Genomic DNA, 27,861 nt, shown 5'->3' with positions numbered 1-27,861 from the left:
GCTTACGAATGTTGTGTTTCTGGATGTGTGTGAATGCGCCTGCATCCGAAGTTCACTTCAGTGTAAGTTTCTGGCCATAAAATCGGTTGGGAGTTGGTGACTTCGTCCTGTTCTTGGCAGTGTCTTATTTTGCACCATTCTTTAGCCTTTCAGGGTCAATGGCGTACATGTACATCCTCCGCGAACACTTTCAAAATTGTCAATGACGTACATGTACGTTATCACTTGTACAGTAAAACATTGATAATTCGAAATCTGTTAATTCGAAGAATTTGAGCGGTCCCGTCATTTTCGACGCAAATTCTGCCCGATAATTTGAATGGGCTGCGCGGCTCTATTCGGATAATTCGAAGTTTCCGGCTGGCAGCAACAAGCGGCTGTTAGGTTAGGGTGCTCTGTACAGTCGCCAACCGATTTTCCGAGCTCGTGGAGACTGAAAAATAGTCCGAAAAACTCGTCCGGCTGGAAAAAAAGATTAGGCCCCTTAGTGCGGCTTAAAAAAAATCTAATAATGCCCTGCATAATACTACGCTTGCAGGGGATCGACTTGCTTGGATTTGCGCAGCAGTGACGTCTCCGTGTACAGTAAAAGCTCGTTAATTCGAATTTCGCGGGGATGCCCAATGAGTTCAAATTAAACCGAAATTCGAACTAACGAAATTCATTGAAAAAACAGCAGGAATTGATACCGGGTTGTTGAAAAATCACTCAAAATATTTACTTGCGAAAATAATCCGTGATCACTGTCTGTTTCTCTTCTTTGAATGCGATCGCCATAGCCTTGTTTTCCAACGCGCGAACGTGGCAGAAAGCATCCTCTGCATCTTCCTCGAAGCTGAAGAATAGACGCGCGACACGCATAGCCTCCATTAGTTCCAAAGCTGAGGGCCGCGTGGGTGCATCATCCTCATTGTCATCCGCACCTACATCGACGACGGGCGCTTCTCCACCAGTCACCTGCGCGATGATATCATCGTCGGTGATTGTGCCGCAGACCGCTGCACAGCAATTTGCATCGACGTAGTCGTCGAAGGTCACGTCCTCCAGCACATCCCGCAATCCGGCAGGAATGACCACGGCCTCGCGCTCGTCGGGCTCGCAAGCTGTGCCCTCATTGGTCACACAAAAGCCACTGTGGCGGAAGCAATTGGCAACAGTTGTTGCCGTGACCAGATCTCAGGCCCGCACCAACATATGCAAGGCCATGAGCAGCGTCAAATCGTAGCGACACGGCACAGAACGACTTCGTAGCTCTGACGTACACGAGGCCTAGCGACTGAATGTGCGGCACACAAAGGACACGGAGACTACGAAGACACGTCAGGCACGAACAACCACACGATGTGAAGAGCGAGCGCAATGACGACAGTGACGCCGCTGCGCTCGCGCCAACTATCGTTGAGCCTTGAAAGCTTGCGGCGGCAGTATAAAATACCACCACGCAGCGGCGCGCAGTTCGAATTATCGATAGAGGAGCCGATGTGGGCGTGAACTAACGAGTTGGTTAACCCATAGACGCCTATATATTGTGGCCGGACCATGACCATCAGTTCGAACTAACCCGAAAGTTCGAATTAATGAGGTGCGAGTTAACGAGCTTTCACTGTACAGTCGACACGAACATCAGCGCGTTGGCGATCTCCGCCAACGGAGTTCGCCATGGAGATTGAAGAAACGAGCTCGCACCACTTTTTAGCTCTCGCGAAGCCACATGAGGTAGCGCCGATCACAGAGACATGTGTCTCCGAGACACCTGCTCAGTGTACATGCCACGTTCAAAATAGCAACCAAAACTTTAGAGAGAGAGAGAGAGAGAAAAAAACAACTTAGTAACTGAAGGAACAAGCGTGGTGTCAGCGCGCACAAGCAAACATGCATAGATCACACTCCGATGACCGCAGACAACTACTGTCAAAATGCTGGCGCCAACGAGCGCGGGTTTGCGCGGTCTACCGCTTCAACGGAAACTGAGCGGCGAAAGCGCAGCGCGTACAAAGGTCAGAGCCGTCTGGAGATCGCTTTCAAGATACGGCGCGCGACACCCCGCACCAGCACTAATACGCAGTTGTTAGCTGAGTAGAAGTCGCCCCCCCCCCCCCCCCACCCCACCTCCATCCCGCGCTGCCTTCCCGCTTTCCTCCTTTCGCGTGGGAGATTGAGTCGCCAGTTCCCCTTGCGCCTGTTTGCAAGATACGCATTTGGTGCTGCAGCACAGCGTCGTTCCCCCTCCCATACCCCCAAGGCCTTTAGCATGACGGAGGAAGTTGCGTTTGCACTCCGCCGTGCGTTCGCTCTTCGTGAAAGCGCGCGTGGCCTCCGAGACTGGAAGATGGTGTGAGCCTCCTAATCTTGGAGGCTATAGAGCGAGCCACTCGAATCCAAGCAAGTGCAAAATCCAACATGGCGTCCTCCAAGCTTGGGTAGCGTGGCTCGTAACGAGCGATTTAGTTCGGAAAATCGAACTTTGGGGTCTCAATTCGTCCAAAAAATTGAGTGCAAAAATGCATGAACTCAATGGGAACCCTGACGGTGCATTTTTGAAGTCCAGAATATCCAGCAAGTTCACATTTTTGGAGTCAAGCACTCGTACGCCCGCTTTAGCGCCAGTTATCGATTCCGTGAACATCGTCCGTAACTTTATTGAGTGCAGTGCGGGTGATATTTATATGCTACGTGTTGTGAGGCAGCTGGAGAGCTTGGCACTTGGGACGGCGAACTACTGCGCCAAGTAATCCCGCATCAGTGAGTACTTCAAGTAATCATTCTCGGACATGGAAAAATAAAGGCGATTTCTTTTTTGCGGAAAGTTCTTGCTTTTTTTAAAATTCATGTCGGTTAATTCGAAAATCCGCATAATTCGAGAAATTTTCATTGTCCGGCGACCTTCGAATTATCGAGGTTTTACTGTACATTTAAAAAGCGCGCCTTATTCGATCATTTCTTTCGCTTGGCATGTGCTGCCACTCGATGGAAACACGTGGAACTTTTACGTGCGCCAAAGCCTCTCCGTTTGTGTGTGCGTGTTTTTTTAATGGCAACAGCGCATCGGCTATCGCTTGCGCAACCGGGCGCGCGCGCAGCGGTGACAAGTGTGCTATTCTTTCGATTATTTCTTTCGCTTGGTATGTGCTGCCACTCGACAGGAACACGTGGAACTTTTTACTTGCGCCAATGCCTTTCCCCCCTTTTTTTTTTCGTTTTAGGCAACGGCAAGTCGGCTATCACTCGCGCATCCGGGAGCGTGTGCGCGTGCGGCTAGGGCCCTAGCGCGGCGGTGGCAAGTGCACGCCTCTTTCGATTATTTCTTTCGCTTGGCATGTGCTGCCACTAGATGGCAACACGTGGAATTTTTTACTTGCGCCAATGCCTCGCCTTTTTTTGTTTTTTTTTTATGGCAACGGCGCGTCAGCTATCGCTTGCGCATCTGGGCGTGTTCGCGCGTGGCACCGGCAGCAAGTTACGGTGTTCTCCTGCAGCGGCTCCCGCTTGTTGCACACGCTAAACTGATGGCTATCTGGTTTCAAATATCTTAAAGCTTGTTACACGATCGTTTATCGCCCACCGGGACGCGATTCCACCCATTCCCAGGCAGGCGCTTATATACAGAAACGATGCTGCCGTTATTTGCGTTTCCTTTTTTTGGAGACCACAAAAACTCTATCGCACCTTGTTGGTGATAAGACGAAGGCTTATCACTTGTTTCGGTTTCCGGACGTGCCACACAACCATTTTTCAGTGCGCTTATCTTCTTATTCATGAATAAACATTGTTCATTTTACAACACAAACGTTTTTTTCCTCACTTTACTGTCACTCTAAAAAAATTACGACCATATTTTTTCGAAATAGCTTCTGTCGAAGAATTTAAATCGGCAAAAAAACTACCCTGGGGGGTCACATTTGGCAAAAAAATTCGACCCTCAAAGGTTAAGCTTAGAACAAAAAAAAGCATGGGGCAGCTCACCAATGCCGTTGTCAGCTTGCACAGCGCGGTCACAAGTTTGGACTGGGGAGAGGGGACCGTCTGCCCAGGACGGTGATGAGCTGTGGTTCGCAGGCGGTGAGGTACTTGAACGCTTGCGGCCGTTGGCGCCTGAAGGCAGCAGGCCTTCCTGCTGTTGCGCCAACAGAGCCTGCTTACGCTGGAGCACCTCCAGCATGGCTGGAGTGGGGTTGTCCAGGCCCATGCTGTTGCTGTCTTCGCAGAAGCCGTTCCTCCGAGAGTCTGCATTTGGTGTTCAATTAAAGATCAAATCTTCGGGTTTTATGTGTCAAAACTATGATAGGCTCAATGCTGGACAGGTGGATCCTAACGCTTATATTGTCGTGAGACAGTGAAGGGCCTGGTTAAAGGGGCCCTGAAACCCTTCTTTTATTGAACTTGAGAAATGCATTACCACAAAATGTACTTCACTGCATTCAGCAGAAGCAGAGTTATGGCCATCAAAGATCACCTTTGCAGTTTAAAAGAGGGCACATGCTAAGTGCCAAAGCCTGGAAGCACGACCAAAGTGGGTGCACACCAGTGCGTGCCCGCTCCAGTTTAACTGCGACAATGATACAGCCTTCGAGATTAGCGAGTGCCTCGCACAGATTTCGGAAGCCACGAAGAAGGTCACGTATTTTCAAGGCAAGCCTCCAGGGCGGAGGCGTGTCACGTACAACAATAACAGCATGGCGCAGGACCATGCGCAGTTGCGATATCGGATGCCACGATGGCATCACTTGTTTTTGTGCAATTGAATGTGTGGCACCATGTGCATTACGCCTGTTTCAGCTATTTGCAATGACTGCTGAAGCCTTCCAGTTGACGCTGCCCTATACGACCCGAGTTGCTGAGAACGTTGCAGTTTCGAAATGACAGGTGATTGGAACCGGACACCGTCTTGAAAGAACTACGCGACACCACATTTCGTTCTTTAGATGGACATTTTTAAAGGAAGTTTGCAGCTAGGTGAGGGAATGCACCGGGAACTAAAACGACACTGAAAATCTGGTTTTCGGACCAGAGTGCTGCCGAATTGTAACTGCGGACGCCAGCTACAGTGCGGTTAATTTCTGAGCATTTTTAAAGGAGAGTTCTTGTACGATGAAATGGTGTTACAAACGACCACGTTTCGCGGAACTATCGAGTTCATTATAAACAGGCTGTATTAGCGACGGTTAGGACATCAAGAAGCAGGCTGGCCAATGTTTAAATTCCCACACGGGTGCTCGCACATGAGTAGACGACAGTCTGCTCTGTCCGAAAGTACGCAATTCTTATTGAAAGTTCGAAAATACATTTTCGCATACTTCCGCCTGTTTATTAAATAAACTGTGCCAATACACGGTAACAGTAACAAGAAGCAGACTGATCCAAAGACCCTTTTTGATTGATGTCAGTTATCAGTCAATAGCAGCTGTCTATGGGAATCTTGCTTCTGACATATGCAAGCTGTTGACAGCTTCGAAGCGAGTCAGGAGAAAGCCTCGTTTGAAAATACAGTGCGAGAAATATGGTACTTCGTGGTCCGCTTGCGAGCTTCATGCGCCGTGCATGAGTACTAAATTTGACCGAGATGTTCACAGCAGCGAATGCTGTCTGCAGACTGCGTTTTTTCCCGAAGCCTGAGGGATGGTTCAGGGCCCCTTTAAAATGAGCCTTCTTTTTCAAACTTGATTCTCTCTCACACACACACACACACTGCAGTTTCCCAATTCTTCAATCAAGAAACGTACTTGCATTATGATTGAGTGAACATGCTATAACCAGTCAACACATGAGCTATCCTAGGATGACAAAAAGTGGGCGAGGACTGTTGGCGCTGCACTCAATCTTACCTTTAGAACTTGTTCTACCCGAGAGGGATGAAGCCGCTTTCTTCTTCCCCGTTTTTGGCTCTGGATCAAACTTGGCAAGGCTGCTGAGCCCCGAGGTGGACTTCGTGGCCGCAGGTGACCGACGGTTGTTTTTCCGGGCTGGCGCAGCGCGGCTGCGAGCAACCTTGGCTGCTGGCGGCTTTGCCGCGATGTTTTCGCTTTCGCTCTCGTCCGCGCTGTCTTCGGCAAGAATGATTTCTTGCAGCACCGCTTTCTTCTAAGGTGGGCGAGAACCAAAGAAAAATAAATGCTGGCAATTAGAGACCGGAATTGTGGAGTCCGACAAGGACTTTCACTATTCACTATTACATTTAAGACACTAAACAATAAATCGCTTTTAGACTGATATAAATTTTTGCGGAACTCAATGTTCGTGGTAATACATTGTTTATTAGATGAGAAGATGAAGGTCCCACTTTTTAAATTTCGCACCAAAACCCCCATGCCGCCACGCAAGCGTGACATCACGGACTTCAAAAAGTTGCACAACAATTTTGTATGACACGTGAAGAGTGGCTTCAACACTTCACTAAACTTGCTAGAAAATTTAGCCACATTTTTTTATGCACTACAGTCGAGTCCCGCTACAACGAAATTCACAGGACACGCGAAAAATGTTGTTGTGAAGGAACTTTGTTGACGTGAAATTAGTATGTATATACGTATGCCAACGGCAAAGCCGCGAACGAAACCATCGTCTGGGAAATCTTCACGATGGCGTGGGGGCAAAGATTGAGACGTATTGAAGGCGGTCAATAAAGTGCCAATTCCACGAGAGAATGCATTTCGCGCCACTGTTACAGCATTTTTCATACGTTGCGGCTGACGCCTAACCCAACGCGCCTGCCCGGCCGATCGCGAAACACTCATTTTGAGGCACATGCACCGTCGCAACGAAGCGGTTTAAACTATCACAATTTCATTGCATATTTATGACAAAGTCAGCAAACTTGGCAAGCTTGCGCTTACCGGAAGTTTACCGGAAGCCTGGATTTCTTACGCTTCACGGCAAGCAAAGGCACTACGCCAGTCTCACAGTCCATTAAAAGAGCCATCACAATGTCATTGTCGTGGGCTTTGATAACTTTTAAGATGAGGTCAAAAGCATCCATTACATTCAAAGCAGTCGCTGGAGTCGGTGTGTCTAGCGGGTTGTCATTTTCCGCTGACCACAAGACGGCATCATGTTGACAACAGCGGTTGCGGCGCAGCCGTCATATCTTGAAAGCAATCTGCGCTGTGCACAAAGTGCGCGCCCGGGCGGGCCTCATCTTCAAAGCGATCTGCGATGTGGGCAAAGTGCAACTAGTGCCGGTAGAGTCGTGTGCGCTGTGCTTTCGACGTTTAGTTCGCGTTGAAACGAGAGACGGCACGGAGGTCAATTCCCTCGCTGCTATTGCCGCGCCTTCTCATTCCAGCGTGTTGACAGAGTTTCTCCGGTCATCGCGCGAGATGTGCTCATGTTTACCTGTGTGCGCGTGATACCATGCTTGGTAATTTAGTAAGAGAATGTTTACAAGTTTATAGGGCCGATAAATTTACGATCCTTAGTTCGTATAGCTGTTTACTAATCTGCTGTCGTAATCGATGCTTCGCCTTTCGGGCGAAACTGCGAAATTTTTTCCTTCGGCTTTCTGCCTCGGCGATCATATGTGCCTTCTCGAGAGAGAGAGAAATTTACGCTCCTTCGTTGGCATAGCCATTTTGACTGGACACACACTACAGAAAACGACAGCGATTGTGGTGATCCCGTGCAGTCTCGCGCATGCACGTGATGACCACGCGTGACTATTGATTGCAGTGGCATAAATCGGTACTAGGAACTTGATTTCGTTCGCGAAAACCTCGTTCAAGTGGACATACGATCATCACAGCTTTGGAAGGGCCTTCTAATTTGACTACTCTGCAGTTTCAATTTCAATTCAGTCCCAGTTTTGTTCTCGAAAAGTTAGTTGAAGTGGAAATACCGAATAAAATGCCTTTGTTATGGAGATACTTTTTTAGTATTACTTTCTATGGGCAGCTGACGGGGAATTGGAAAAGCTTCGTTGTAGCGGCATTCGTTGTAGGGGGATTCGACTGTATTACATTGATTGCATAACAAATCTACAACAGATGTCTGCCAGTAACTTATACCCTTTGTGTTGGGAATTCCACAAGGGCCTTCACATTTTTTATAAATGTAGTCCAGTTTGAACATCAGATAATTTGCACTAATTATGGATGGCCTTTCAAAGTGAAGTTGTCTGAGCAGGAGTGTATAAAGCGACAGAACCAACTTCAGACACCTTGATCTTAGGGGTGTGCGAAAAGTGTTTTCATGACACGAAGTCATACATGAATTGGAGAAGTGATGGCCCCAAATTAAATATTTTTCAGACGGTTCCCAAATACAAGGCAGACTTTTTTTTTTTGAAGTGTCTCAACTATACCACGTTGGCTGTCTTTGCAACACAACTGAAACTGTAGAATGAAGCAAAGATGCTTGGCTTTGCCCGAACAATAAAAAATCGAGCACAGCTAGATTATGTTTTTTAAAGAGGCTTGACAGGCATGCTTGACAGGTGCAGACCCCATTTCCAACGAACAAGCAGGAAACAGTCGACAGTAATGAGAGACAACCAATTACCCGAATAAAGCAGGATAACAAGATCCAGGAATAGGAACGTTTCAGGTATAGAAAAGCCCTAGCAAGTGAAAGCTCGTGCTATGGGAAAGCAGACAAAAGCTTCTGTTCAAAATGATTGGTTAAAATATACAAGCACAGCGTAAAGTTATGCCTAATAGCTGTCTAGTAGTAGGCACCACCAGCGGGAGCAGAAAAGCATGGCAAAACTAAACCCAGTGCACAACGAATTAGATGAAGCAGCCAAGCTACCAGGGCATTATTAGGTGGATTGCGGTTGTATAAGAGCAGCGTCAACAAAGATTTCTTTGAATGGGCAGTTCAAAACTTACTGATTGACACTTCCCCATGAGCTCCATAGAGGCACAGAAACACACCTATATCATGGACAGAAAAACGTGCACCCACACAGAAAAAAAAATGTGTGAGGATAACTTTGCTACTATACTAGCTCCTACTACACTGATATCACAGCAGACACGGCACTTGAAGGCTGAAAATCAGCCCACAACTCATGTTTTCACTCTTATCTCCACGTGTCCAAGACTGAGACCCTTCTGCCCCAATCTACAAATATCAGTTTCAAAGTTCCGTTTTATTTTCTGCATCTAACAACATCTTCACCAAGAAAGTAATAGAATTTTCCAACATCACCCACTAGAAATGAGCAAATCAAATAGGCAGGGGGCATTTGATTTGTTATTCAAAAACTTTGAAACCATTCGCACACCCCTACTCATATGTAGTCTGATGTCAGCACCACATGTATTTGGCAACATCAACTTATAGCCCACGCATGTATGCACTACTGTTGTCACCACTTCCACGTTTCAGCTGCAAAATTCACAACACAGCTCCGCTCGCACGTCTTGAAAGCCTCAACACCTCGAACTAAGACATTAAAAACTGCTTCGCCCAGCTACACCTTCATTTTTCTTGCACCCCCTTCACTTTTTTCTTTCTGTTGGCAGCGCTCCTACTGCAAGTAATGAACTGTATTTGCTTTTGAAATAAGGCTAGTTAATTACCCTAGTATTATTAGCATGCATTATCTACAGGATCCGACTTTAAAGGTTGATGGTATCGGTGTTGTACTGCCCCGATGTGGCCAGAGTGTATCCATCTCAACAAATTTTGAACCATTTTGCATGAACGGCTCGTTGAAAGGTGGTCGAATTAAGCAATCCCTCGTAGTTTACATTTGGAGTCCCTTGCTTGCACGGTTAATTTACCAAGAGCCATTTGCGGGCCCGACTGTTGGCCTGCTCTGCCACAGAAGAGGGCCGCAGTTGCTGTTTGCCAGCCCTGTTGCCAGTTTCGTCTACTCGATGCCCGAGGCCAATGGAAGGCGACAGTCCGCACGATTTACAGAGTTCCTGCCAATCACAAGATGAACTTGCTTCCCCCAGAAGTGAGAATAAGTTGCACCATGAACAGTATCCTGACAATGGCAAACCTTAATTCTCACAAAACACCAGCAGTAATGCATGCACAGGGCTTTCAATTTTGTTATAAATAAATCGTACAGGCAACCGCACAATCGCAAGCGAAAGCTTGGGGACGTACGGTGACATGAAAAACGTGTGCACACTTGACCGTGCCCAGCGGTATGGCCATGCCACCGATTTTTTTTTTCTGTTTTTTTTTTTACCGTGATGTCAGTTTGTAATCTTTTGCTCACAATGGTATGCCTGCGTTTCAACTTTCAAAGCAGCTGGGAAATTCAGCTTGACACAAACCTTGGGCGAGGACGAGTTGCGCCGTGGGGCTCTTGGTGGTGTGAACAGTAGTCTGCCATCAGGCTTGAAACCCGACGCCTGGATGCCCTTCTCCAAGATCCTCTTTAGCCGCTTGTAGTCTGGCGTGTCCTCAAATTTCATGGAAGCCACGTACTGCAGGAACTCTGTGATGCCAGCTGCGCAAAACACGATGATCTGGGAGAGCACTTTCAGAGACCCATAGTGCATACCCCACTGCAGTAAATTAACTTCTCAAAGTACAAAAAACTGCAACAATTATGTGTAGAACTGCACCGGACAACAGTGCAGTACGAAATGTTAGCTGTGAAGTCTTAAAGGAACAGTAAACAACAATATTATATCAGCTAAGACTGGCAAAGCAATTTTTTTTTTTTAAATGGCAGATTGGGTGAAGTGACAACACCCTGGCCAGGTGCTTTGCTACAGAATAAGCATTATTATACTAACACAGCTTAATTAGCATTCCTCTTTAGCATAACGGATGAAGACAAGAGTCGCCACTCACTTGGAACGTCTCCATGTGGGAAGCACTTGCTCATTAGCAGAGGGATGTTATCCATAAACCTACAAAAGTAAAACGCACAGAACTAGGTTCAAGCAATATAATTTGAACAGATTACAGGAATTTATTGTAGCCTTACAGAGGACGAGCAATACAGTCACAGAACGAGCACTGGCACCTATGCCTTATTTTTTGAAAGGCATCACAACAAATGCTACTGTTAAGCATTTTCATTCACCGAAGTTGTCATATGTCTATCTTCCGAGTATGACACAGCCTTAGGTGCACAATCTAACCTCGATACAACTGAAGACAGACACAATGAACACGCTACCAAAAATATTGGTTATAGCAAAGTTAATATTCTATGTGCATCTATTAGTAAAATTGAGTCAGCAAGACTAACATAAAACAGCACAATCTGGATGTGTAGACGAGTCTTGGCCAGCGGTTTGGCTTGGCTTACACGGCGTCATATTCGCACAGCAAGCTACCGCCGCCATGCCATAAAAAAACCAACGGAAGACCTCTTGCTGGCCCGCACCAGGCATGATGTGCGCTTGCATTTCGTTCGCATTGATCCAATTACAGAAGATTACAGGCAATCTGTTCCAGTGTCGATAAAATGCGAAGTGACTGAACAACCTACCCGCACTTCTGTTGACTGACATACTCGGGGTCCTTGAGGTTGTCCTCCCAAGGCAGTCTGCAACAGAGCCACTGCAGCAGGTTGTACCCCAGGATCTCCATGTCTCCCCTCCGCGAGTGTGCTAGCAGGAAGAAAAAAGTTTTCATGCTTGGAAGGCAACACACTGATAGCAATAGCAAAGTACTACTGGACAATTACAAATGAGGTTGGTAGTTCTTAGAAAAGTATAAATTGCAGTAAACATTTGCTTACTAACTGAACAGGCATGGTGTCATGCACACACAAACGAACACGAACAGATCTCACTCGCTGTCACAATGCTAGCATGATGAGCGCTGGCAGCGAGGAAGCACGCGTGCCTGTTGAAACGTTACCATTTCATGCTGCTGCTCGCTTCCCATTTCAACTGTGCCACGTCTCCCAACTCAAATTACGCAACCTCTAACACTAGGCGCGAGGAGAGACGGCAAGCGTGAAGCCACCGGCCATCCTTTTTGACTCTAAGCTCTTCTTTCACTTCACCGAACTGAGCACAGCAGCACCCCATGGCTGAAAAAGATGCTATGCTTTTCAAGAATTGCTGTGGGGTGTCATTGAAGTGCAGTGACCACTTCTGTTGAGAGGCAGTGCTGCCATTCATTTTCTCGAGCCAACATTCTAGAATACGTTCGTTAGCAAGCTCACTGGTGTCAGATTTCAGCAATTCTAAGTGAGCCCTGTGCCTTCCGCTGACCTGTGTGTCACATCAATGTTCCCTCTACTTTAGCGTGAGAGAATGGCCAGTGCAATGCTCGACACAGACACTTGTCAAAACGCCTAATGTGTGTTTACATCGACACCCAAGCTTGAGCACACCTAATAGGTGAGACAGAGACAGAAACAAAGAATACACATTAAAGAAATATATAAAAAGAAAGCACAAACAAGTCTAAACAGCAAAGCAAATGGAACAAAGGCAATCCTGAATACAGTAAAAGCTCATTAATTCGCACCTCGTTCATTCGAATTTTCGAATTCGAACTAAGTGGCACAGTCCGGCCATGCTCCATAGAGCCCCATGTATTAAAAAGCTTGTTATTTCGAATGCTAATCCCGCCCGCCACGGATAATTCGAACTGCGCGCCGCCGTAGCCAGCTCGCAGTCTCTGCTGTTAAGCGACAGATGGCGCGACATACACTATCATCATCGCGTGTTTTTAGTGGGCAGCACTTGCGTTTATTCGCAAATGCTCTGCCGCATCGTCATGGACAGCGGGATACGCAGTGCATTCGGTGGCAACCCCGAGATCGACCATTCTCTCCGTCGCCAGTGCAATCGCAATGTCTAAGCCTACGAGTGCGCCGTTGTTCTCTTTTGTTCTGTACGCGTCCGTCGCAGACCGACACTGCTCGCATGCCGCTATGTCGTCGCGTGCAAAGTACCGTGCTAAAACGTTGAAGGAGAAAGTGGAAATTGTGCGGGAAGTAGATGCAGGGAAACAGAGTAAGAACGAAATCGCCAAAAAGCACGATATACCGAGAAGCACGCTGTCGACCTACATCCAGAATAAGAAGACGATTGAGGACTCCTACGTGGCTGAAACTTTCGCCAAGCATCGGAAAAGAATTCGTACAGCTAAGCACCCGGACCTGGAGGCAGCATTGCTCACATAGATCAAGGAAAAACGGAGCCAGGATATCCAATTGAGTGGCCCCATCATCGTAGCGAAGGCGGCTGATTTCGCGCAACGTCTGAACGTCTCCGACTTCGCCGCTTCGGACGAATGGTTTCACCGCTTCAGGAACAGACACGACCTCGTTTTCCGCAGTGTGTGCGGCGAAGCCAAAGCCGTAGACGCGGAAACCTGCACCGTGTGGCGGAATGGTGCACTACTAGACCACCTGAACAGGTACGCACCATCTGATATTTTTAATGCCGACGAGACCGCCTTGTTTTTTAAACTCTTGCCGGACAAAACAATCACCTACAAGGGGGACGTGTGCGCAGGCGGCAAATGTTGCAAAGAGCGGGTGACGGTGTTGCTCGGGGCCAATATGACTGGAACCGAGAAGCTCCCCCTATTTGTGATAGGGAAGTCGCAAAAGTCTCGATGTTTTAAGAACATCCGCATGCTGCCGGCCGACTATGCAGCAAATAAGAAGGCCTGGATGACGGGCGAGCTTTTCAAGCAGTGGCTGAGGAAACTCGACCGAAAATTTGAGCTCAGCAAGAGGCAGATTCTCCTCGTCGTCGACAACTGCTCGGCGCACAAGGTGGAAGTCGAGTTGAGAGCCATTGAGCTGGTTTTTCTTCCGGCTAACACCACTGCGGCTCTTCAGCCTATGGATCAAGGCGTTATAAAAGTTTTGAAAAGCTTTTATAGACGCCACGTTCTCGAGAAGTTGCTCCTGTGCTCCGATAATGAGAAGAGCTACACCGTCACTCTGCTCACAGCCCTGCACATGCTTGTGCGTGCCTGGAATCAGGTAACTACAGAAACAATTGTGAATTGTTTCGGCACTGTGGTTTCGGAGCCCTTAACGCAGACGCAAATGAAGTTGAAGAGGACGTCCGCGCTCCGGTTCATGTACGGGAGGTGCTCGGCGATGTGCACTTCGGCGACTACGTGACTGTCGACAGCTGCGCGGCGGTGTGCGGTGCCGTGACCGATGATGAAATCATCGCCCAAGTCGTCGGCGAAGACGAAAACCCAGCCATGGATGATGACGACGCGAATGATGAAGATGATGTTGGTGAAACACCGGTACGACCTTCGTTGGCACAGGTGATGGACGGACTAAATCACGCCCGGCTTTTCTTCAGTTTCGAAGAAGGCGAAGACGATGCTTTCCGGCTCATTCGAGTTCTGGAAGATAAAGCGGCAGCAATCGCTTTCAGAGGCAAAAAGCAGAAAACCATTACTGACTTCTTTTGCAAATAAATGTACCTAGAGGTGCTCTACCTTTTTTTTGTCATCAGATGTGGCTTTCTTTAATCACTTTCGTTAGTTCGAATTTCGGTTAATTCAAACTCGTTAAGTGTCCCCGTGAAATTCGAATTAACGAGCTTTTACTGTATAACTCAAGGAAACAGACCTGAAACCTGTTCGCAATAAGTGGAAGTGGGCTGTTTTGTTACAATCTCTTTCGGCCAATGGTGATGACCTCTAGCAAAGCTTCGCAAGGGGCTACTTACCACCAATGTGGGCATCCCGACTCGTGAACTCAATGGTGCCATCGTGGGCCTTCCGGAGATCTTCTTTGTATTCTTTGTGTTTGCCGTTTTGAGTGTACCGACAGGCCAAACCGAAATCTACCAGATACACCTGGTTGGAGCAAGAAAATTCTCTTTCAGACAATGGACACACAAGAAAGAGCAGCACATAAGAAAAATAAAATAAGACAGTGCGAGTAGGGCCCGAATCCATGACACAATCATGGCATAAGACTACGACAAGCCTCGCAAAAGTCTGATTGAAGATGTAGCTTGACATTGGAAATGGCTCTACCGAAAGCAAGATGCATACAGCTTGCTCAAGAAGTTTTGGTACAAAAATCTGAAACAATGTTCTGATCACAACTCTGTTTTCTCATGTAAACTGGTGTTGCCACTTTAAATTTAACATACAAACAACAATAGAAAGCCATGCTTCGAAGAAAATCCAAAGTAGCCATCAAAACACTCAGATGTTGCTGTCTGACAACATTTAAAACAGGACCATGAAAACAAGTCCTGCGAATCCTGCGAAACAAGTCTTGCAAGGCCTAACAATAGCTTTATAAGCCACGTGCGAAAGGAAGAGAAAACCGAGGCAGCCTGGCACAACCAGGAGCGACCACACAAAGGAGAAAACTGATCTGCTGCGGGAATCCATTGTGCTGCTTTCTGCTATTGCATCACCGTCTCGTGTGCAGAGGAAGTATGGCTGGCGGGCTGACGCCTGTACTTGAAATTCACACTACTTGCTCGACAAAGCATGGGTATGATAAAAGGGCTAGTATATCTAAAAAATTTGCCCGAATTTTTGCGCTTGTACTTCCTTTGATTACCTGCACTGTTTCTTTTCTTTCCTCTTTCTTTTCTAAGCACGACTACATGGATACTTCTACCTAAAGAAGTAAACGCAGGTTAAGTAGTCAAGTTGACATCCTACTGCTTAGGGAATTCCTTTAAACAGTTTTCGACAAGCTTTTGTCATCCGTGATGCTTTGCCATTTAAATGATTATTAAGGTAGATAGCAATTTTCCAAAACCTCAGTAGTTCACTTTGTTTTCCACGAGACAGGACGAGAACGTCTCCTGCAATAACGAATTCACATCAACACGGGGAACAATCAAAGGGTTAACATGACTAGTAACCAGGTAGTGTACCTCCCATTCTACTCACCTTGTTTTCATTGCCTTTGCCAAAGCCGAGCAGTAGATTGGACGCCTTGACATCAGCATGGATATACTCGTAGCTGTGGACATACTCCAGGACATCAATCTGTTTTGGGACAGAGCACAAGGATAATGAGGTGTCAGACCCGCTAGGGGGCAGGTGGGGAATGAAAGAAATAACATTCAGTGCAGAGAAGCACAGCTATGCTACATTGATTGGAGAGTTGTTGGTTGAGATGAAAATGTTGCGAGGAGCATGAGAAGATTGCAGACATCGACTGCTTGGTACACCTGCAGTGCACAAACATTAAACGGACTAGTAGGCATTGCAAGCGCACAAGGCAAACTCGTAAAGCACTGCACACCTTTGGCTCGGTTCTACCTTCCCTGGCCTGTCCTTGGCAATGGATTGACTGCAGGAAAACAGTGAACATGCCGAAGCAACGACCGAGCTATGAAAGGCGGGCGCGGGAGCACTTTGGATTATTAACTTTTAATTCAAGTACACAAGTGTTCTTGCATGCCGCCCCCATAAGAACGCAGTGGCCACAGTTTGGAATTGAACCCACAACCTTCAGTTGAGCAGTAGAACAGCATAGCCACTGAGCTATTGGAGCGAGTCCCTGAATCTGTGTTAGATTGCAAAGAGAAGCAAGTGGGCAGGGAGCACTGAAAGACAATGAAATCTACTGACTTGCTTGTACTGCCGACTGCATAAGTTTTTAAACAAGATCTGTGAGAAATCTGAATATTCGTGCAGCCTTAGAATGCAGCCTGGTACAGTGTAGACCGCTTATAACGTAAGTCGCCGGAGTCTCGAATATCTGCACTATAAGCGGTACCGCCACGATAACCAAAACAACGATTTTCAAGCCTTGCACGTATGCAAAACATGTAGACCAAGCATGTAGACACGCTTTGTACTATCTCGCGCACATCGCGATGTAGCCGGTGCTCTTCAAGCTCGGCAGCTTTGCACCGAGTCAAAACGAAACAACCGTTTCCCGCAACCGCTGTGGAACAAACCGTGACCGCTATTGACGTGATTATGAACGGCGACGTTGCGGTGCTGAAGGCACGCGCCTGACGCACGCACCGAGTCTGGACGAATTAACTACCCATTCGCTGCAACAACTACAGTCGAAACCGCGATCGCTATCTATGCTATCATCGATGGCGACTGCAGTTTAGGCAGGCGGCCGACGCGCATACGGAGTAAAAATGAAACTACTGTTCGCCGCAACCGCTGCGGAGAAAACCGCGGCCAACGCGGTGCTATGTGCGGCGGTAAACGCAAGAACAAGGCTTTAAGGACACAAATAGGCTCGAAGCGTCCCAGTGTTGCTGTCATTCACGTACGATTTCAACTGATGGCTGTGGCGATGCGGAGTCCGCCGCTTCGTTTCGGTTGGATGCTAGCGCCGTTCTTGTTCTTTTGTGTCGCACATTTGCGGCGCTCCTCGCTCACCGAGCTCCGAAAGTAGTTCGAATTAACCGATATGCGGCTAAATAAGTCCGAATTAACGAGAGTTTGATTGCATTGAATAATGCATATGTCGGCCGGGAGCACGCACCTTATTGAGAAGCGTGCTCGCTGCCGCCCTTGTCGGCAAAATTTTCCCCGCGGAAACCGCATTGTAACCGGTATTTCGTCTCACGCGGTTGCACTGTAAGCGGTATGCGTATACATGGAGTTCTATGGGAGGGTAAACGGGAGTCGGAAAAGGCCGCGTTGTAGCTAGTTCTGCACTATAAACGGTTACAATATAAGTGGTCTATACTGTATTAAGATGCCCAGCCATTATCAGCATGTGCAAACCAGCTCACTGCTGTACCCAATTTTACTCGCCACGGTCATAAATGGTAGGAAATCGCAACGTTTTTTTCAGATCCTGCAGTCCACAAACTTTTGCAGTTGCCTACACATCAAACAAGACGCACACTGTCGGAAGGCATGTGCTTGTGCAGTTGCCAGCACACATTGTTCGGACAGCGTTGGAACACGCGAAACTACCACTCGCCGCTAATGCAAAGGTATTGAAAATGGTTTAATGGGCACAATATATGCGGGACAGAATCTACACTGTCACTGCTCACCAACACAAAGATATATGTATGGGTTATAGACACAATATGAACTGCCGTGTGTTTTGAATAATGGGACACTTATTAAAAGTACAGACGACAAGGACTATGCAGAGCTCCGAGACACGATGTACATTTGAAACAATTTGGAACACAAAGTTTATATGAGAACCACCGTGCACAATTGCCAAGCCTGTGAACTTCAAAATTCGTAAGAATCCTGCTGACACGGTGAAGGAGCGAGATAGCACAAAAACGAAGAAGTCCTTTGTGGGATACATACGCACTTTATTAACGATAATTTACTTTCAGACTAGACAAACAAGCAGCTGTAAATTTGGAATAGAACACACCAACAAGCAACACCATGTTTACATGTCGCAGCAAATTTAGCGACTTTGATGTTGCCAGTTTTGCCTGTTTCGGGCACTTGTCAAAATAAAGCTGGCTTGAAGCAAGCACCTCTCTAGGACTTGGCGTCTTGAGCCAAGTCTTTCCAAGGTGCTGTCAACACATTTTTAGGAACACATTTTATTTATTGCAAAACTGGATGGCAACATCCGTCAAATCGTGAACCAACCCTAATTCATAAACTTTACGTAAAATTTGAGATAGTTGGCAGGTATGCACGTGGTAACCAACACTCAATAGGACTGCAACTTGGGGAAGACAGAAACATCATTGTCATTCCTTGTTAATGTCCTCATTCGTTAGAGCACTGTTTGTAACGAACTTCTCAGGATGAGTCCTCAAATTCCCAGCTCCCATTCATCAGCATGACCATTCTCCCGGTTGGCTAATAAACAAAGCCCCTTACCACTCGCATTCCGAGGCTGAAGGCAGTCTTCAAGGGAAGTGTCTTTCCATGCCTATCGAGGACCTTCTGCAGGTCTTCGCCAAACCTGTCCATGACCATGAACCGGTACTTTACTCCACCGAATTCGTGGGAACCAGAACCTCGAAAACGGGGCATGCCAAGGTAATCCAGCTTCCTCTGCTTGACCCACTGCTCAACTGCAAGGAACGCACCGTAATGAGTGAAAATATGCGCCTCCTTATCCTCATTACTCAAGTCTCGTATAATGAAACTTCTGTTGTCAAAGCCATTTTTTGTCGCACAGGCACATTTATTGTAATTTAGCAGGATGTGGCAAGAAAAGGTTTAGTGACATGCACTTTGGAACACACTAGCTGGCAAGGACGTTTGAAGAGCCAGCTTAACTTTGAAAAGTGAGTACACTTGATAGGCTGTGCTTCAATAATGATAATACTCAATGTAGCTGGGAGCCATCTTATAAAACTTGTGCGACTTCAATTAAGAATCCCCGTGCCTCCTGCAATGAAAACTGCCATCTTTCCTCTGTTTGTTATGGATACAATGCTGTCTTGGCTTGTGATGACTGATTGTGTTAATGCGGTTGCAATGAATTATCCTAAGCTAATATTCATGCTAAATACCATTCCTAATAATGCAGTGTTATTCTGCCAATATACCGCTTAAATTAATGCACACAAAACACACCTATTGTGACTTAGTCTTTGACACTGCTATCAATTACAAATGTCACTCAACTTACCTAACCACCTGTCATGCATTTTAATATAACAAATTTATGTCAACTTACATTTTTACCTGCTGTAACACATTTCAGAGGACAAACTTTTTAATGTTACCGTGCTAATAGATTTAACAGCAAACATTTTACTGATTGACTTATAAAAGCAAAGCCTTTGTCAAATTGTGCAGGACTATTACTATAATTGTGCCCTTGAAAGCTGTCTGTTATCAATGGACCTTTTTCCAGTAAGGACCCCTCTAGCGGCCGCCACTTCAACTAAATTTGACGGGCAAAACACACGCTCCCACCGCTTCTCGCCTCTACGCAGAGCATGGTAGCAGTTTGACCAAGCAGTCGATGCGCGACGGCCATCCCTGCGTTTTTTTTTTTTGTCACTTGTGTTGTTGAAGTAGCTTCTCAACGTCCTGCTCTAGCACGCGCGTATTTGCTCACGTGTAATAATAACACATTTTACATTTACCGACGCGACGGCAACATGCTAATGCGACAGTGCAGGCCACTTGTAACCAAGATTTGAGAGATGCGCCGGCCTTTATTCTTCAGCAGCTTGGTCAGTACTTTGATTCAAGTGGCGAAGGCATGTGTGAGCGTCAAACACGCCATGGCATGACTTTCTTCAGGATAAACTCGACCGTCGTTTGGAGTGGCTCGACTTGGAAGAGGCGGTCAACATACGCATGCACCTACGTGCTTGCCCTCAAGAGCGGGAATGCAAGCAGCTCACCACGATGAACAAACAACGTGCAAAACTTCTGCACACGTACTGCGAGTGTACTGCAGGGCAAGTGTTGTTTTATCTCGAGATATGTGTCGTATATGGCATGGTAGTGGGGACTAAGTAGACTCAACACAGTACGGAGGGTTAAGCAGAAGGGAAGTGGACACAACGCGTTGTTTTGTCAGGCGCGTAAAGCTTCATTTGCGTGCAAAAAGTAAGACTCGCGAGTTTTGTATAATGCGACACCGCGCGTGTCGCTTTGGCCTCGCACGATGCATTCTGATCGGCTGTGTGGCGAGATTCTTCTTTTCGTTTGGCCCCACGTAACCGTACAGCTATTTCCACCTGCATGCGGTAACACGTTCTTAAGCCAATGGTAATATCCGTGCGGTATACATACCCGTACATTAAAACATCGCCGTGACTTCTGAGTCAGTCGTAGGGCGAGAAGTGCAATAATCACAGCGCTAGTGTCATGCTGTTCGCAGGCTTAATTTTTGCCTCACTCAGCAAAAATCGCGTGATAACTCACTGATAACATAGGATTTTTTTAAAAATTTGACCGTGCGCTCCACTCCAGTCACCATTCCACGCCGGTTTGTGCAATCGACAGTAAAGCAAGTGCCCGGCATGAGATTCGTCGCAAACGCTGCACCTATCGCTCGAGCGTTAGTTCACGGAGTTGTTTTCATCGACAAAAGTGCTTGCAGTCTTTCCCACTAACTGCTAAGTGTTTCCTTTAATCAATATCCTCGCCCAGAACACGAGAAAAATTATTGTTCAGCCCCTAAAGCTCAGAAAATTGCCGCGGATCATGCAAGGGTTCACGCACTCACTTCGCACACCTGCCCTGCGATAATGTCGGTGCGGCGTGGAATGCAGCTGGGGCGAGGGTACGCACATGCGCATAGGTGAATTGGAAAAAGGTCCATTCCAAATGACAATTTCATTTCCTCTGTGAAGCAACAGCCCCAATGACACTCAGTGCAGCGAAGTGCATTCAAGTGACACTAAATTTGCTCACTTGACCGGGTTATTCTTTGAGTAGGCATTTAGCAAATGTGAAAACTTGCTTCCCCCAGCAAAAGGCTGGTTGAAGGTGGCATGAAGACGAGTTGACTTTGCAACAAAAAGCTCACTCTGTTCGGCTTTTCCCACACGAAGGTAGAAGTTGATCTCGGTGAAAAGTGGCCCGTTGCTATGAGGTTCCTGGGAGAAATAACACTGAACTTAACAAACGAGCACACTTGGATGTGAGCGTAAATGCAAGCTCAAAGTTACCAAGGTCGGCACACTCACAATTTTGATGACATAGGGAGCATTGGCATCCACAGGTTTGGAGACTTCATCAGATGCTGAAGGCAAAAAAAGAGGAAAAAAAAAAAAGAGAACGGAGGACAGTTTATACATTTATATATTTTTTAAAAGTACATAAAGGAGACACCCGTTAAGACAAACCCTATTTAGTATCTAACAGTTGAAAGACCTTCATACGGCTTTTCCAAGTGCTCGGCTCGCTTCTATTAAAGATGAACAGGCCTCGTACTCGCAAAACCTTTAAAGTGTAAGCACCGTCCGCGGCTGGCTGTATTGTAGCACTATCTCAGCACGCTTAACGTCTGCAAGTGCCCTGTACACTGGCCAACGAGGAAACGCTCGAACATACAAGCTCTTCAAACAATGTCCTATATTTCCACGGTCTCTTCAAGATTGTAAAGGATGTCTACTGTAATTAGTCTCGTAAAATTGTTACCAACATGAGACAATTTTAGAGTCAGCTTTCTACATGGTTGAACACCAGAACACTATACAGCCTTGGCACATCAGCCCTGCACTATAAGCCGAAGGACTATTGAAAACACCATCAGTTGACAGGGCTGTGCCAGGCCATTCAGAAACACGACAAAAGAAGACAACAACACACGAATGGGTAAGAATAAGGTATTTTATTCAGAACAAGCATAGTACGCAAGAAATACAGAGCTCAATGTCTGAATCCATATGTGCAATTAAGATAAAAGCTGAATCAACATGATGTCCGAGGTCAAAGCACAATCACGTCCAAAGATGTTGCGCACATGATACATGCTTCTGTTTTAAATATATTGTCAGCCCCCAAGACAAGAGCTGAGAAACCAATCAATTGCAATAAGAACAATTTCAAAATACAACTTTGGGGTTACAGGTGACCAAACATGAGATCTTACAATACATTTTCATGTGAATTTAGCCTCGCAATTCATGACAATCAGCTGCCAAACAAAGTGCTTTGACAAGATACAAGTGGTGACCAAATAAAAAGCAAGGGAAGTGATAAATACCAAATAAATACTTTTTCTCCCCTCCTGAGCAGCTCTGCATTTCAGCACTTTTCTTTAAGTTAAAAATTAATGTGCTTACATTAGTTGCTGACTAATGATGACCCTCTCCACTGCCTTGAAACAAAAGGCACGATCACAATTTCAGGCAGCTTTAGGAACACCACTGATACTTCTCAAGTTCCAGCAAAGTTCCACACACCCTCATTAAGAAATGTATACCTGCCAACATGTGAACTGTAATTACGTTAAAATTTCCTGGATACGACACCCAACAAAGGGGGGGGGGGAGCACACCACACTGAAGAACGCGGGATACATACACTTTATTGATGGCGATGTCTCTTTACACGCAGCACACATGCAGAAGCAAACTTGGAACAGCAGATGTCGACAACTAGCAACACTTTTTTCTTTCATTTTTTAACACAGCGACTTTTTGCGAAACTATGTTTCTTTGTAAAAAACTTGCTCAAAGCAGATCTGTCGGATATGCTAACACCATAAGACTTCCAAGTGTACGGTCGACAATAAACAAGAAAAACTCAGTTCGGGTCTTGCGTGCAATACCAAATAGCCATTTACGTTCAACACTACACTGTGAAACCGACATGATCAGCAGCATTACCGTTGGGATCCTAAGGAACTGCAGCAATCCGCCCACATCTCCAAGGCTTCCTGCTTGTGCGCACGGTATCTCACATCTTGGTTCGTGCAACATTTCTAACAATAGTATTCCAAGTTGATGAACTTAAGTTCTCAAATTTCACAAAACTTCGCACTAAGTAAATATGGCAGAACGAGCCGAAATCTGTAAACTTCGTGGAAAATTTGGGAGTAGACAGGTGTGGAAATGCTGTTTGCAGTACACCGAAAAACAAAAGGCACGTACACAAAGAAGTGCTTTTTCTTCCATTCGTGCAGCCTGCAGCAGTGGATAACGTGCCAACCAACCCAAACACGGCACACAGGAAGAGCAGCGACTTGACCAAACCCAGGAAGATGCAGAAGTGCCTTGTAGCGGTGGTCCAACACAGTGGAGCTTCAGAAACGTCACCACCCAGTTCATGCAAGAAATCCTTCTCCCCTTGTCCGTGAAAGCTAGATTGCACGGCAAGCGTACTTACAAAAGTGCCAGCCCCAGCCAAAGGCGTTCCAGCCACGAACGAGCAGCAAGCATACGAAAAGTTATGCTTTTGTTAGTTTCAAGGTAGATTTGCAGACATTGCAAACTTTCACAGTACATACTCACCCAACCACAACTGCTTTTGGCTGATGCCAGGTCAAATTCCACCACCCCCCTGGGGCTGGATCAAACCCAGCAGGACGTCCCTAGTCTAAGACTGGAAACCTACCTAAGACTATCTACAGCCACAGGGTGCCTTTTTTTTTGCTTCGCCATTACACACCGACGGCACACTAGATTTAAAGAACCATCATTGTGCCAGGCTGCACAAAACAGCGGCACTCCGCAATGAGCGGAGAGCCGCTAAGTGCGGCACAAGCCGCCCACAACGGGACAATCGCACTCACCTAGGTAGATCTCCCCAAATCCGCCCAAGCCCACCGCTTTGCCGAGGCGCCACTGCTTTCTGAAGAGGTCCGTCAGGACCTCACCGGCAGGCAGTGGATCTGGTAACCGGTGTCCATTGGCAGCTACCCTGGGTGCTTTCTTCACAGCTACGAACAAACAAAACATGCCACGTATGGTCAGCACAGATTAAAATGCAAACATGTCAAAAACAGCTGAAACAAGCTGGAGCATTCCCAGGTACGCCTGCATTTGCAACAGTGGCTCAATTCACGCACCAAAATGTACATTTACTATTCCATGCCTAGAAACCAGCTAGATAGTGACTATACATTTTACTACTACGTGATTGTGTACAACAGGTTTTCAGATAAATTATTTCCAGTTTGCATTTCAGTTTACGCTGATGACACAAACAAAAATACATGCAATTATGGTTGCAGGCAACACCGAAACAATCAAGCTTAAAAAAAAAAAAAAAAAGGCTTGTTTTGCTTCATGTAGTTCTGTTGCCAGGCGATGTTGCTGTGTGCGTAGTGCTAGTGTCTCATATGCTCTATTTGCTATTGGTCAGTACAAACACTCTTTCTCCAAAAGCATTCCAGATGGGAGCCGGTACTCGTGCTTGTAGTATAACCATTTATTCTTGCCCTACTATCCTTCCTTTTTTTTGCAGTTGGTGGTGTCGCGAAGCATTCAAAATAAAACAATGGACATGAAGCTGTTAGATTTAGGCTGCGGGGAGGGGGCAATAAATAGAGAGTGAGAGTATGGAGTATGTTTTCCCAGCATGGCTCCCGTCTCCTGTAATCCGGCTTCATTGCGTAGTTTTACGATGGCGGACTGCGAGAGATGGCGCAAGTGTCGTGCTGCTAACGCCACCTAACGGCGGGGTTACGCGGGTGCAAAAGGGAGAAGGCGGTTCCTCTTTGGGTAGGGGTCGGTGAGCGATGCGGACGTTCCGCTAGGAGCAGGGCACCAGGTATGGACAAACACGAATCGTTCGAACTTGCGATGATGTCATAGCATGGGGCGAACATATGCGCTCGCTATCCGATCGCGGTGAGTCGGTTCTTCCTTGATTTGTCGCACGCCCACGTGAATGTTGTATGGGAAGTACTTCGGCTAGCATGCATTAGTGTATGAAAGGTGCAATAAATGCCCTTTTGACTATTTGCACTACTGTGTTGTCGTTCCTTTGTCCCAAGAGCACGTGTGAGACCCCACAGTGTTTAGCGCAGAAACAATTTAGAAACAGAAGACGAGAAACCCACTGTGTGCGCGTCTCACCTTCAGTCCACTTTTTGTGAATTGTTTCGAACAGTAGGAAAGATGTACCAAACAATGCCGGAACTCAATGCTTGCAAAGTGTGTGTGCTGTACTTCATGCCACAAGTGGTTAAAAAAATAAAAACAAAAGATGGATGCACATTTCAGAAGCAGTAGGCTTTCCCTCCTTTTCAGTTTGATTACAGAAAAAAAAAAAAAAAGTAACCTGTCAGTTCAGCTAGCAGTAATTTCTCTTTTTTCCCTCGCTTCTAGTTTGGTGCCCAGTTTTCAACAACACTTACCTTTCTTCTTCGGCGGCTCAGGAGTGCAGGGTGACGCTCTCTTGGGCATTGCAGGTTCACTTGGGGCACTCGGACACTGTCACGAGGGTCCACCGTCAAGCATTCAAAGATCACTCAATTTCGTGTTGCGTACCTTCTACTTCTGACAAACTTCCCGGGGACCAGACCTGCACGAGAGCACCATCCGTCGGCGTCAAATGAAATGCACAGCACTGCATTTACTAAAAGTAAAGGCGAAATGCAACAAAATTTAACTTTGGCTAAATGGTTGTAAATCAAGAGTACACACTGCTGGATCATTCTTGGCAATGCTGAAAAGCTGTAAATTGTCCAATTTCTTTACTAACAGCCTTTAGTTGGCACCTAAACAGATGACATGTATAACCAGTGGTTAGTGTATATGATGCAAACCCCAGGCCATGGCCTCCGAGAGGATCGGTGCGCCACCGAATCTCGAAGGTCATGACTGTTTCTCAACCCCCCGTTTGGAAATCAGTCATTTCCAACGAGCCCAACTTGCGCTTACACTAACTTGCATCGCTACTTAAGTCAATCTGATGAAAATTATAGCACTTTGGCAATGCCCTCTGAAACCTAGGATACAGTACAAGTGGTTGAATGACAAATGGCTTGATAGAAGTTCAATTCACCAATACCATGCGAGAATGTGATAGGCAAAAACAAGACCTTTCACAAGGACCAATCATAGAATACTAAGACGGGAAGTGCTTAAAGTGTAGTCTATAGTATTTTTATGCAAGACATCCGATTCTACTGAACCTGTGAACTACCCAAATTTGAAGCACAGGAACTGCACTCAAATTAGAAGGGTGCATTGACCTTTGGAAGATGCAAAATTTTTTTTACTGAAACTTCTTGGCAGTCAATTACTTTGGTTGCTCAGATGCAAGAAATAACAAGGTGGTTTACGGCTTGCCAAGTTACTGTGCCAGCCCATAACATTCAATCACTGCTCCAATAAACAGTAAATTAGGTGGGATGCACTATCAGATTTAGATTGAATCATGTCTCATAATTCAACATACCCAATTATATGCTTACAGTTGGAAATCAGCCAAAGGACACCATTATTCATAGACTGTGTATGGTTACGTAGAGTTGCCGAAGCCACAGTTTCCTACTAAATTTACAAGAGGCAACTTGGGGCACTGCGACTGTCCTGCTATCACAGCCACGGTGGTTAGTACATGGATTTGTCTGATCCTGGTGCTTCAAGCATTCGTGCGGGCTTTGTTTACTTTGCTTTATCAGCCTTTATATCGGCCTAAATTTCCTAGCAACCCTGTTTTAGAAATGCTGAAGACAATAAGACTTTCAGCATATGCAGAATCGCAGCAAATCGTGGCATTTATAAGCAAAACTTTGCTGAAAATGAGACTGAAAAGTCACCAAACCTTTCGAAGCCAGAAGGACTAAGTTTTGGCACATTCATGCACAAACCATCACTTTCATGCTGGCAGCTCCCGTAGAATAGTTCCAGAGTTCTCTAGTAGTTTATGTAGGAAACCTTATGGCCGTAACTACTGCAGGTACCAATTTCCCTGATCCAAAGCAACCAAGATGAATATTCAAAGTTTTCCAGTTCTTTCCTGATTGCAGACCCCCCCCGAATTGAGGCCGCATTAAAGAGGTAGTGAATATATATATATATATTTTTTTCAAACTTGTGGAAACTCTACCACATCTTCTCGCACGTAAAAGGATCACACTTAGAAAGCGTGAAGGTTCGGAAAAGCTTACAAGATGTCACAAGAAATGTCATGAAAGGTATGGCTTGGTGCCACTGACATTTTAATATTGTGACAGCGGCTTCCTGAAATTGTGCAGCAATAAAAATGCGCACAACAAAGCTCCTCCTAATGAATATACGACAGTACTGCGCTGGTACATGGCAGCTACAGAGATAACAGAAGACCTGTCAACCTTAGAACGCGAAAAATGCTACACTAGAAAAAAGAAAAGGGGGTGGGGGGAAGGTACGCATTCTTAAAAAGTATTTGATTATTCAATATGTTTACTGTTTATTAAAGTTTTGCAGACATTCTGTAGGGATGCTGTAAACAGGCATTCTGCTCCATTATTCGTAGCCACAGACAAGCAGAAATGCTTATGAAGTTTACTAATGCAATTGTCACGTAACAGCCATCAAAGATTCAGTTGCCATTGTGCATTGGTTCAATCAGTTGAGGTCGCCGTCATGTAGGTACGCCCAAACAATTGGGCCATAAAAATTCGCTCAGCAACTGTATTTGTATGTTTAAATGTTGTTTTTGCCTTAA

At 46.1% G+C, this 27,861-nt stretch overlaps 1 protein-coding gene across 2 annotated transcripts in view; it reads right to left on the bottom strand.

Annotated features, from left to right (window-relative positions):
• LOC119457806 (serine/threonine-protein kinase VRK1) overlaps nucleotides 1-27,861 on the bottom strand; it is a 37,311-nt gene that overhangs the window by 5,595 nt on the left and 3,855 nt on the right. Inside the window, exons 2-14 of one of the 2 annotated variants that reach the window (XM_037719537.2) lie at nucleotides 25,562-25,728; nucleotides 23,993-24,139; nucleotides 21,441-21,496; nucleotides 21,281-21,350; nucleotides 18,661-18,857; nucleotides 15,766-15,864; nucleotides 14,574-14,703; nucleotides 11,399-11,519; nucleotides 10,753-10,811; nucleotides 10,227-10,402; nucleotides 8,820-8,864; nucleotides 5,823-6,078; nucleotides 3,964-4,224 (exon numbers count right to left, since the gene is read on the bottom strand). In XM_037719537.2, the coding sequence (XP_037575465.1) occupies nucleotides 3,964-4,224; nucleotides 5,823-6,078; nucleotides 8,820-8,864; nucleotides 10,227-10,402; nucleotides 10,753-10,811; nucleotides 11,399-11,519; nucleotides 14,574-14,703; nucleotides 15,766-15,864; nucleotides 18,661-18,857; nucleotides 21,281-21,350; nucleotides 21,441-21,496; nucleotides 23,993-24,139; nucleotides 25,562-25,610 (1,666 nt within the window). In that variant the 5' untranslated portion in view covers nucleotides 25,611-25,728. The remainder of the gene's footprint in view (nucleotides 1-3,963; nucleotides 4,225-5,822; nucleotides 6,079-8,819; nucleotides 8,865-10,226; nucleotides 10,403-10,752; nucleotides 10,812-11,398; nucleotides 11,520-14,573; nucleotides 14,704-15,765; nucleotides 15,865-18,660; nucleotides 18,858-21,280; nucleotides 21,351-21,440; nucleotides 21,497-23,992; nucleotides 24,140-25,561; nucleotides 25,729-27,861) is intronic. The other variant, XM_037719538.2, reaches the window with a different exon arrangement.

This window comes from Dermacentor silvarum, chromosome 7 (assembly GCF_013339745.2).
Source record: "Dermacentor silvarum isolate Dsil-2018 chromosome 7, BIME_Dsil_1.4, whole genome shotgun sequence".
Lineage (NCBI taxonomy): Eukaryota > Metazoa > Arthropoda > Arachnida > Ixodida > Ixodidae > Dermacentor > Dermacentor silvarum.
The sequence above is the reverse complement of the archived record's forward strand: the minus strand, read 5'-3'. Positions and strand labels throughout refer to the sequence as shown.